This window comes from Coturnix japonica, chromosome 14 (genome assembly GCF_054131305.1).
Source record: "Coturnix japonica strain WE chromosome 14, WE-NBRP24, whole genome shotgun sequence".
Taxonomy (NCBI): Eukaryota; Metazoa; Chordata; class Aves; order Galliformes; family Phasianidae; genus Coturnix; species Coturnix japonica.
Window position 1 is genome coordinate 8,218,821 of NC_140676.1, and position 12,249 is coordinate 8,231,069.

At 38.0% G+C, this 12,249-nt stretch overlaps 1 protein-coding gene across 10 annotated transcripts in view; it reads right to left on the reverse strand.

The window, feature by feature from the left end:
- The window catches only part of ADAMTSL3 (ADAMTS like 3), a 186,763-nt gene that overhangs the window by 25,438 nt on the left and 149,076 nt on the right, over positions 1-12,249 (reverse strand). For all 10 annotated transcript variants that reach the window (XM_015873010.3, XM_085514963.1, XM_085514964.1 and 7 more), the window contains 5 exons: positions 8,365-8,494; positions 7,073-7,265; positions 6,301-6,480; positions 5,532-5,685; positions 184-1,264 (listed from right to left, as the gene is read on the reverse strand). In XM_015873010.3, coding sequence (XP_015728496.2) covers positions 184-1,264; positions 5,532-5,685; positions 6,301-6,480; positions 7,073-7,265; positions 8,365-8,494 — 1,738 coding nt within the window. The remainder of the gene's footprint in view (positions 1-183; positions 1,265-5,531; positions 5,686-6,300; positions 6,481-7,072; positions 7,266-8,364; positions 8,495-12,249) is intronic.

Consider the following 12,249-nt stretch of genomic DNA (forward strand, 5'->3'; position numbering starts at 1 on the left):
GAGTTCATATTACCAGGTGAGATTCAAATTTGTCAGAAATGGAGTAAAAGTATTTGCTGAGTCTTATCTCATTTTTACAACAGATTATGTTTTATCATTAAACAGCAGGATGTATCTTAACAGTTTATAGTAATATCATAATTCATTCAGTGATTGGGAAAAAAAAAAAAGATATTCACTTACTTCTCAGAGGATTTTAATGTCTCGCCATCTTTTGTCCAAGTATACTTCACTTCACTAATACCAGCTGTTTCACACAGTAGATTGACAGATTGAGTATTCTTGGTCAGAAAAACTGTATTTCCAATTCGTACAGTCACTGTTTTGTTAAAGGAAACTCCAGGAATTTCCTTTTGCCTCATAATAACTGGAACCTTCTGGTCAGACATTAACTTATCCACAGTTTTTGTGCTGAAACGATCAGCTTCGTTTGGTGATTTGCCTGTGAATTTTGAGGCCAATTTCTCATCCTGGGCTCCCTTCCATTTTTCAGTGGTTGATGGTGGAGGCCTAGATAACTCAGCGATTAACTGATAAATGACCTGGGATGCCAAGTCATCACTGACTTCTCCAGTTTCAATGAGCTGACTCATGTTCCTTATTAGTTCTTCAAACTGCACCGTGTCCATGCTGTAGGCACCCTGGAGAACTGCTGCCTCCAGACGTTTGTTCTTGAATTCACGAGAGCTAAATATTCCTGCTGAATTACTCCCAAAGGCTTCGAGATTTCTCAGAAATGGTTGATCATTTATTTGCCTCTCGCCCAAATAAAGCTCGTTTTTCTTACTCCACATTTGCCACATTTTACTCATTTTATGCCATTTGGCCCCAAAGCTGTTGGCCTCATTATGATCTGCGTTAATCATCTCACTGGCATGTTTTCTAAGATTTGGTGGTTCTATCAATCTGTTGTCATTTCCAATCAGTTTGAGTACAAACGTTTCATGCGCTGAGCCTGCAATACACCGGTACACACCAATATCAGTGGCTTCAAGACTATGTATTTTCAGTGACCCTGACTTAGTGATGCCAAGTCTTTTAGAGTTTTGTAAGTGTTGCTCATCTTTCTCCCACCGTATAAGTGACTTCTGGAATCTTCGTACGGGGCACTTAATTACAACAGAGGTTTTTGGAAGTAAGTAAGCACGGCTTCCTATGGTAAAATTAATGCGCTTCTCTTGTCTCGTCTGAATATACACACGGTGAACACTCATAATCCGAGGTCCATGGGTAGAGTATTTTTCTGGAAGCTTTGGTTTAATTTCTGAAATGAAATAAAGCCTTGAAAAGTAACTAATCATTAGCACTCACACATACAAAATCTGCTTTTCCCAGAATGGTTGTCAGAGTTCATACTGGCTTTGTTTAAATCAGATTGCAACATGCTGAGCTTTTATCCGAGTCACAAAAATATTGACAAAGATGAAACCATGACATTCCCCTGCTCCAGCCAAGAATTCTGTTACTTCTTGCCCCAGACTCCCAACTATGAGAAAATACAGGCAACATATACCTATACAAATGACATAGATGGTGCACACATACCTAAGTGTATATATTATGTACTATTTTATACTATATACATAATCCTCTTATGGTTATGTTTCCTATTGCTGCCTCAGAAAGGCTGGGCATGAAAGGGAATGGAAAAAGTGAACCAAAAAAATATTTGAGCACATTATTACTTTCCCTGCTTTTGAGCGCTGTTGAATGCAGAATGACCTAAATAAAACAAAATCTATCTGAAGAGCAAGGCTCCCTTGGACTGCTATTTAAATTGTTGGCTGGCCTTGCTGGTTTGTCTCACTAAGTGAAGCCAAACAGCGACACAGGAGGTGAAAGGAACTGTCAATGAAGACACAGTGCATGCAACAAGCAGAGCCACCCTGCAATCCTTGACTGAAGGTAATTTATTTGGGTTGAAAGATGAGGTGTTCGTGGTGCTGTGCCAAAAAATGATGGGAGGGAAGGGGAAGAAAGAGGGAAAAGTCAGAAGCTGGAGAAGCTGAATACAGTGATCAGATGAATTAACATGAGCAGACAGCAGCACATAAAGCATCAGGCAGACAGGATACAGAGACGCTGGGTATTACGAAGCTCCTCCTGCGTTGTTCTGCAGGCAGTTAGATGTGGACAGGTTCCCAGGAGCTGCCTGAATGCCACCACCACAGGAAGGCTCTGGCTTTCCAGCAGTGGCTGGACAGGCATGTTGGAGAAAACATGAGAACGACTGCAATGCTTCAGATACCTCTGCACTGACTCACCGTTGGCAACTACTGTGCCCCACTTTGATCACAACTAGTCTCACTGAGCAAACAGTAGGTAGGTGAGAAGCAAGGCATGTGAGAAAGGGAGCTAGGGTGCACATCCCTGAGCTCATTCTGTGCACAGTGAAACTGGCCAGGTGGGGAGAGCTGGAAAATACTCAGCACTGGTGCTAGAATGCAGTACAATTGTATTTGCTGCTCAGCCTTCCGGTATGAGACAGAAAAACTCAAAGCCTGCAGATCAAGTTGATGAGCTAGGAAATGGACACACAAATCAAAATGCTTCTCAACGTGCTTGAATTTGAAACCACTAGTACTACTTCACTTGGTAGGTACATAAATAAAATGACAACCACATTGATGGCGCACAAATAATATTTGAAAAACAGCATGCCTCTTAATATACATATGCTTCAAATATGCTGTGAAGAAATAGGTGAAAAGCTGAATGTTTCAAGCATTCAATAAGTGTGTACACTGTATGAACTACACCCTAGAGTGCATTCTTGTGCTTATAAAACAAAATGATTATTTTCAATGCTCTGGGTAATGAGTTCAGACCAGTGGGGATATCATGGTTTCATAATTACACAGCTTTTATATCAGTATTCATTATCCAGATATGTAGTTCCCTCAACTGTTTCACATGCTGCAACAAATAAATTGCTTTAGGCACTCGGTTTACTAAAATTATTAGGCTAGTGACCTGTTTTTAATAAGTTATTGGGCCTCAAATATTTATTCTAAGGGAAATGTTCCAATACTAAATCTTTCATTTCCAAAATCCAACTTACAGACACAGTAAGTGTAACTTTAAACACACAAAATACTTCAGGCTGTGCTCTGTTTACACTACTTGTTCCAACATGGAATTAAACCCATTGTGTAGTTATAAATATGTTAACAAGTCTCATCCATTTCATTTTTTTTTTTAAAAAAGAAAGACCACTAACTCTCATTAGCAGTTCAACACTAAAGGGTGTATACATTTTTACTGGTGCCTTGTGATCAAGTTTAGGAGTGAAATAAAGTTCAGAGCTGTGGATGGCAGGCCATATAGATATGTAATAGAGCCATATAAATATCTAAGGCCATTTAAGTATTTCTGGATCCTTAGTAACATCCACTATTGCAGCTGCTGAGGTAATGGACTGTTCGGGAGAGATTTTTCTACAAGGTCAACCTTACTTAATCATTAGATTGTATTGGAGCCATTGGACCTCATTATCACCTGGTACAAATCCATCTGAGTCTCTGACCTCCAGTGGTCCTGTGCAGCTTTAGCTGGGTGTCAGGCCCTGGTGACCTCAGGGCAAGACATGTGTTGTTCCCTTTTTCTTAGAGACCACAGACAGGAATGTTCTGATTTAACAGGACCAATATTAAGTAGAGAACAGACACAATTACCAGTCCCACTGTAAAAGATCAAGCCTGAAAAGCCCCAGCACTGTCATGAGACAACAAAAAAGAAGGAGCTCATCCAGGCTACATATGAGAACCAAGAAGCCTTAACAGTATGCACACCACTCACCACTAATGCCTCTGCTTCACTCTTTATTATATGTTAGCTTTCCACTTCTCCACTGGTCATTCTACATTCCTGCCTTCTCTTCACTTCCCATTCAAGGAGGCCTGAACCTACAGCTGCAGGTGCAATGCCTCATGAATCTTTATTGAATCCAAAGCCCCACAGCCCTGCTTCCTCCTGCAAAACCCAGATCAGAGCTAGGGGTATGGCTACATCCCACAGTTTCCCCATCTCTCACATTGTGCATCCAGCACCTGCCAGGCAGACCTGAGCTGCAGGGGTTCCCTTGATCCAAACAGTTCTGGAGATGAAGGGAAAAAGCAGCAGTTTTCTTCTGTCACTTTGATCTGTACCCATTCAGTACAATCATATTCCCCACGCAACCCAGTGTCCTGCTTTCTTGGCACTGCAGTGGAAGCTGACAATGTAACCTGAATATCAGCCTGTGCTAAGCTATTTGCAAACCAGCTACACTGTCATTCAACTATCCACAATTAATTAAATTCAGATAGATATGCAGCTCAAAATATTTTATTAAACCTTATGCCAAGGACATTCCTGAAAGTCCACAGGGCTTTATTTAAGTGGAGCTTTGAACCTCAGGTTTTTGGCACGTTAATCTGAAATACAGGCCAGGAAAAGAAGTTTCATATTATGTATGAATCAGTAATTATTCATTTTTTTTAAATTTTGTTTTGTGAAGAACTTTTAAAGCAAAGCCTCAACATTTATAGAGTAGTTATTTCTTGATAGTTGCATGAATTGAGTCAAAACATGTTTACCTTTGTGATCTGTGATCAAAACCAAGCTCTTGGTCTTCCCCAAACCTAAAACTGATTGGCTCTTTTCCTTTCTGTTCAGCTCCCTGCTCCTGAAGCCTGTATGCTGCTATTCTTTTTTTATACAGGAAGGAGAAGCCAAGTTCAGGCTTAAGGAAACTGCATTTAGAACTCCCTGTTCTAAATTATGCATGTAATTGAACATGTATTATATTTGCAAGGTATTTCCATGGCTGTTACACATAAGCAATTTGTGCAACTACCATCACTATCATAAATACATTGCGCCCAAATTAGATAGTTCCTATAGGCAGCTTTTTCTTAAAAAGATTTTATAGGGAGAAATAAAACACTGGACTTTGCAAGGACTGTTTGTGCTGTCACCACTTCCTGCAAAACTCATAGACTGGTATTTTCATTTCTACAAAGAAAGATGGACATTATATATAAAGTTATCACTGGTGATTTGTTTCAGGCTTTGAATTCCACCATGCAAAGCTAAATGACCAGTTTAATACAAATACACCATGAAAAAAAGAAGCAAGAACTGCATCATTTTTCCTAATGTCCTTCATAATTTATACTCTATTCACAGGTGTTTTTGTGTTGTGTTTATTTTTTTAAATTTTTTGTTTGTTTTTTTGCTCTTTTTTGTGACTGAGATTGAGTAAAGGATAAAGGAAAAATAATCAGAGCAAGCGTAGCTGAGTATGAGAGTGAGAGGCATATACCGAGAAAGTGTGTTCAAAAAACACTCCTTTAGATCACGACCTATATTTCTGACTTGTAGAAAACAAGTTAAAACAATCCTGTTATCACAGGTCTAGTAATTATGACACTCGGTTTATGATAGTTATTAAAGTACAGGCACATGTGTGAATTAACCTGTATACAGATTTTACTGTATAAACAGATCATTCAAAATCAGCAGGAAACTACACAAAGTAACATACTTACTGTTGCAGGCACTCATTTGACAAGACCTTACAAGCAGTGCAGGAGACAAACCACTACACATTGATTCATTTACTGCAACATATTGGCCCTTTGCTGTTCGGTTTTGGCAGGCAATTTTCCTTCTCTGGATTCCAACACCACAGCTTACTGAGCACTGTGAAAGGAAGGATGCAAACTAAGCTTTGTGTCCCATGGCACGTATACTAACTTGAAACTGAGAGACAAATCTCTCTACTCCATATGAATCCTTGCGTTATCTGCACTTTTCCAAGCAATAGGAATATTAGCTAGGTAACTTGTTCCAGCAAACAACTCAGAAACATTTAAAATAGCATAACCACATTTCTTTATGTCGAGGCACAGAGAGAACAGAGCAATGCAATCCAGTATCTAAGAGAAAAAACTCAGCACGTTCAAAAGACTCTGTGTCAAGTCTCTCCATCCATTCTTCTAGTTTGTACTGCACAAACTTTTAGTTGCATCTTCTAAAGATCCTTTTTGAAAATCTGTTTAAACAGGGAGTTGCATTAAATTTTGACTTGCAGAAGCCATTTCTCTCAGCAACTCAAACACAGCACTGCAGGGGGGATGTGAACAGCCCATTTACAGGCAACTCTACACATAGTTTAGTCCAGACATACGTCCCGTGAAACCTTACGCTACCCTGTGAACTTCCTGCACAGATCATCCACTATTCACCCAAGCAGGTATCTTTAGAGTTCACATTGCAAGTGAAGGTTTTGGTTCAGCCTTGTTGGGGGCTGCTCACCTTGGACCATTCTCCTACAACCAGCTGAGGAGGACAGTCCACTTTTGCACATGATTTAGTAGTTGGCAGTTTGGGATCCTGGCACGTGTCATCAGAGTGTTTCAGGAAGCTTCCATCTGTCAATAGCTGCTTACAGTACACTTTGCGGGTCTGAATTCCTCCTCCACAAGTACGGGAACACTGAGAAGAAAAGACCATACGATGTACACCTGCACATACAACTGTGCTTATACATCACACCATTAAGAGCACAAAGACACCATAAGACTCACCATAATTACGCTGTTTTGAAGAATGACATTCATTTTCAACTAAAAAGCAAGCTAACTATAGAAAATTCTTCAGAATAACGCTTATCTACTACATTAGAATTGAGGAGAACCTAACTATTAAATTAATAACCACAATGGAGTAGAAACCCTAAAGAAAATTTATGCATAGTTTTGACTGTGCCCTACATCAGTTAATACTTCTCCAAAGCAGATAATTGTATTTGCTGTGACAAATGAAAAGTGATGTCTGCACTAACTGATATCTAGCCTTCTGAATTCCTAAAAAGTACTTTCGACCTCATCCTCTTAGTACTCAATAGCATGGTAGTGAGAAGACTTTTTTTTATACTTTAGATTAACTTGCTACATTGAAAGTAGTTAAAACACTTCAATGTTAATGGTTAGGAGCTACCTACCACATTATTTGGGATAGAGAATTTCAAGTACCTGGACAGAAGACCACCATCTGCATTTCAACTCCTTCTCTAACCCACTCATACCTGTTGCCATTCCTCAACATGCCAAACAGGGGGACAATCAATCTGGTTGCAAGCTTGCAAAGAATGAGGCTTTTTGTCTTTGCAATCTTCAGCAGCAGCAGTAGATCCTCCAGGCTGCTGGCAGTAAACGTCTCTTGTCTGTATCCCAACTCCACAAGTTGCTGAGCATTGTCTCCATGGGCCAGTTTGCCACCTGTTCCAAGAGCAGAGCAATTTTTCAGAGAAAAGGTAAGGAAAATTCATACCCTAAAAGAACTTAGCAAAAATTAACTGAAGATATATTGATTGATAGATGGCCAAAACATCCTTTTGTTTTGACTGTCAGCCAAAATTATAATCTAGATTTATAAACTTTCTGGGAATAAAGAAACACAGAAGTTATTTGCAATAAAGTAATAAAGACTTATGTCCAAGTAAATTTACCGGACTCTGTAGTTTACACGAAAAATGAATGCTTCTCATTAAAAAAACAAACAACAACAAAAAAAAGCAGCCTGTTGGCAACCCACTGATAAGCACATTTATAAATGTAAGTACATAAGTAGACCTTTTCTTACATTTACAAAACATAAATTATGTATTCGTTTTCTATACCATATTCTGCTCCTATTAATCTTCGTTCTCTACATTTCGCAAGATGATGTTCCTAAAAATGCAGTTTAGAAACAACATGCCAAAAGATCAGTATGTCAGGCAACCACACTGGATAAACAAGGCAACACATATCAAAGATTCACATATGGCCCTTGCAAGTGACCAAACTAGCTGGGTTTACTTGTATTTGGATTGCTTTTATTCCTTTCCTGGGATCCCCATACAAACGTAACAAAGCTGTAAGAACTGTATGCGGATACAAAAACCATGAACTCAGAGTAACTTTAAGTCATAATTTCACTGTCTTTTGTTTGTTTGTTTGTTTTTTCATCCATTAAGGGTAGAAAGTTTCATCCATTAAAGGTAGAAATATTCTTTGCTTCTCAGTTTCTCAAACAGTTAAGTCTGTTTTTCCACCCGTAGCAAACATATACACAGAAGAAATCTATTTCAGAAGATGGTGAATCAAAAAACGTGGAGTGGAAAAAAAGTGAAGATCAAACAACAAAACAAAACAAACTGAAACCAAAAACCCAGCAACACAACACAAAAACCTTTTTTAGGACAGAAAGAGGGAAACATCATCCCAAAGCAAGACTGCAGTCCTGCAATCTGGCTCTCTTATGAGAAAGACAATGTTTATTCAAGTCATATTAACCATTTCTTTGCTTCAATATGATTCCATTACCACAGCGTACCTTGGAGGACAAAGCTTCATATTGCAAGCATGAGTCATTGCTGGTGGTCTTTTGGAACTGTCACATAGGGTTTCATTGACAGCTTGCTTTGTCTCTACATGCAGACACATTGCAATGGCTTCTTGTGTTCCTGGAAGGAAAACACTCATGAAACACTGAACACAGAAGACATTTCTGTAAAGCTTATTCTTGAGTAACACTCAGTGAAAAAACTCCAAACACTGATTTTGACATAGGCTTAAAAACGACCTCTCCAGTCAAAAAGAACACTGAGATAGTTTATATAATTTTGACTTTTATAACTTTGAATTATAACTTCAAAATATATTTTTCAGTTATATGTAGCACTATGCTCCTGTGGTATTTAAAAGGTTTGACTTGGCATCCTAAATCTCTGAAAACGATCAGAAAACAGATAACGCTCTGTGCACCATCAGATGTTGTATCTGCTTGGTTTAAAATGGTCTCAAGCCAACTAATGGTTTAATTGCCAAAATGGTGGTACAAATTACTCCTCACTTACCATGACTTTCATGAGCTAGAGATCTGCAAAAGTAAAAGTAATTAAAAACATACAAAAAGTTTGCAAAAGTAGTCAGGGGACTCTGACTTATCTTAACCGCTCTGACAGGTCCTAAGAGGTGTGATGGTTTTGCTGAAGGCAGCAAATCTGGCCAAGCCCAGAGCTTTCCATTCTCATGACCATTCTTGGCACTTTCTGATCTGCAGCTCTTACTGCTTAGATCTTCTGGGTAAGCAATAACAGTGAACATAAACAAATAGAACAGAAAAGCACTGAAATGCTAAAATTCACATTTTGTGTTTTCCAGGTAAAAAATGGCACTGTTCAAAGAATTCAAATCCACTTCCTTCCTATCTTTCACTTGTTCCCAGCAATTCTGAAGAAGTTGATTTCAGCAGCAAGTTTTATATCTCTTCTTATGACCAGCTTCTAAGATTTCAAAGGGGCTTGCATTTTAACCACAAACCTTCACTAACAGCTCCATGCTACCTATGACATTACCTCTAAATATCATCACTATTGTTACACAAAAGCTCCTAGGCTACTGCAGTACTCCTGCATCTCTGTCAGTTGTACATCGAGAATGGTTTACTGACACCGTTGATCATTATTAGTTCTGGTTTCAAGGAACTCGTTGGTACCTTTGACATAAAGTTTTGTGTCCATGCCAGTGGTCCATATCTTTCTGTCTTTTGCAACACATTAATGAACACCAGCATTCTTTTCATAAACCAGCCATTCCTCTATAATTCTTAAGTAGTGGAGCATATAAGCCAGTTCAGGTCACAGCACTTCTTCAAGATACTTGAATCAGTTCAGCTATTTCAGACACTTTAGCAGGTACAGACCAGCAGCCATTTTTCACAATAACATATTCCAGTTTCTTTCAGGCTCTCCAGTAGAGCTCTAGATAGCCTATGGGACTCATTTTTAGTTCAGAAAGATCTTGCTATATAAATATTTTGACTGCGTCTACAAAGCCATAGATTTTTATAGAACAGAAGGCCTGACCTCAAATGTGATTGACAACCTATTCCCTTCTACTATATCAAAGTATCAATAATTACATTAACAGAGAACATACACATTGAGTAAATCATATTTCACCCTCAGGTCTGAGAATAAGCCTTTAACAAATATCGTAGGGCAATAATGCAGATGTGAAAACGCCCAGGCAAGATAAAACAAACTTCTTTTTTTTTTTTTTTTTCCAGGAACTCTACTATTTTGTGACATACTGGCAATGAAGGAAATCAAATGTTTTCTGTCTAATTGATCAGCACACATTTGTGTAACAAGAGCAGCATTCCTGTCTCCTCACTTAGACACAAAATGCCCACCTGACAATCTCCAGGAGAGAAGCAAAGATTTAGAAATTATGTTCCGGCAGAATGAGCCTATGAATGACATTACCAGACAAGGAATGAAGCAGACATCAAGCATCCTTATAATCTCTATTTTAGGTCAAAATCTACACTACGCTACACACCTTCAACTTTGCTGATCTCACCGCATTCCTGTGGGAAACCATACTCAAGAGCTGATGTTGCTCTGTTCCAGGTTGTGATATGTAATATCTTCTTAATATCTTACACAAAGGAGGGGAATGAAAAGAAATTCCTTTCAGACCATCTAAATCATCAGTAACCCCATGGGAACTTTATATCACTGTGTTATAAAAACTAAATTGGTCAGCCAAATGAACAAAAGCCATGCCATTCCAGGTAACTGCAGCTTGCCACCTGGAGTTCATTAAAGCACTTCTGCTTTGCAGCATGACCTACCTAGCTTTCATTGTGTTAGCAGAAGAAAATGTTGATATGCTGTCTGTCTTCCATTCCACTTAACTACAGGGCAGCAGTAGCGATACTCTGCACAGAGGGCTTATTTCAAGGAAGATGGGACTACATTTTGATGTGGTAAGCACAAAATAGGTACTGCAGAGCTGTTAAAACCTCCCTTCCTGTTCCTTAGTTTGAAGTTTGAGGACACTATTCAATACATAACTACAGTTAATTGATGCAGTATTTGCCTGAACTTAACTGTCAAGATGTCTTAGCAATTAATCTGATTTCTCTTCCTCAAATATAATTTCATGTTAGTTGGGAACTTCAGTCGTGCATGAATTTTTTATTCTATGTAAATTGGAAAATGGAAAGATCTATTATTCAAACAAGCAAAGTTTTATGCGTATGATTTTCTTGGCTTATAATATAAATATAGTAGATAATTTAACTAAAATATTATGTATGCAGCAGGGAGCATTAAGTATTTTTACAGTAATATGATGCCCTATTGTAGTAATTATCCTACTATTCAGTGAAATAGAATATTTTCTATTTTAACCCAGCATTCAAACCACATTCATTTACATTCTTTTATAAGCTTTTCTGTGCACTGAAATATACAGTGTATGAAATCACGTTAAAAGATCAGAATGCTAGGGAGAAAAAAAAACACTTTCTGCCTTCACTTTGTAATATAAAAGAAAATGGGGGTTGAAAGTTGCTGTGAGTGTAAGAGGGTGAATGTCTTCAAGTCTGTACTTTGAAGAGGAAAGATATTTATTTTTATTAGACAGTCTCGTAATTAGAAGTCTGAACTATCAACCCAAAAGAACTCAGAAAAATTCCATATTCTACATGTAGTTAAGCCTCTTTGCAAGTCTATTCACACTGGCAATGCTTTTGTATACTCCTTCTGTAAAAGAGTAAACAGCTTTTGTAGTCAATGAAACTAGTCAAAGGAGTAACCAGCTACCAAACTGCCCACTACTTTACAGAAAATGCTTTCAACTTAATGTGAGTCTCACAACAATCGTTGTTTTTTCCTAAAACTCTTACACATTTGGCTTGAATCCATTGCTTTTCTAAGAATCTCAGGTTTCTTATAAATCAAATAGCAAACTTCTAGCCATTATGGTCCAGACAGGAGCCTAAAAACACAGCCTGACTGTACCCTAAAGGTTCCAAAGCCACAACCTACAGATGAAGAAAAATAAAAAGGAAATGCTGATGTATTTATTTTTATTCTCACTATTTTAAGCCAATATAATGACTTTGGGGGTCCTGAACTGTAATTTAAGAAGCATCTGAAATATTAATAATAATTATTACATTAAATTAACAGAATTTACCTCTTGGAGAGAGGTATTTTTATGCTACTATATGTATTGTAAAGGCATTTTCAGAACAGACACCCAGGAAGTAGCTGATTATTTTTTAAATGGAGAAAAACTCTTTGAAATACTGTAATTAAATGATTGAAAGCACTAAAAAGATATTGCAATTTACATGCAAAATTTTTATTCCCACCAGGCATGCTCTTTATTCTAATAACAACTATTGCTTCTCACTGACAAC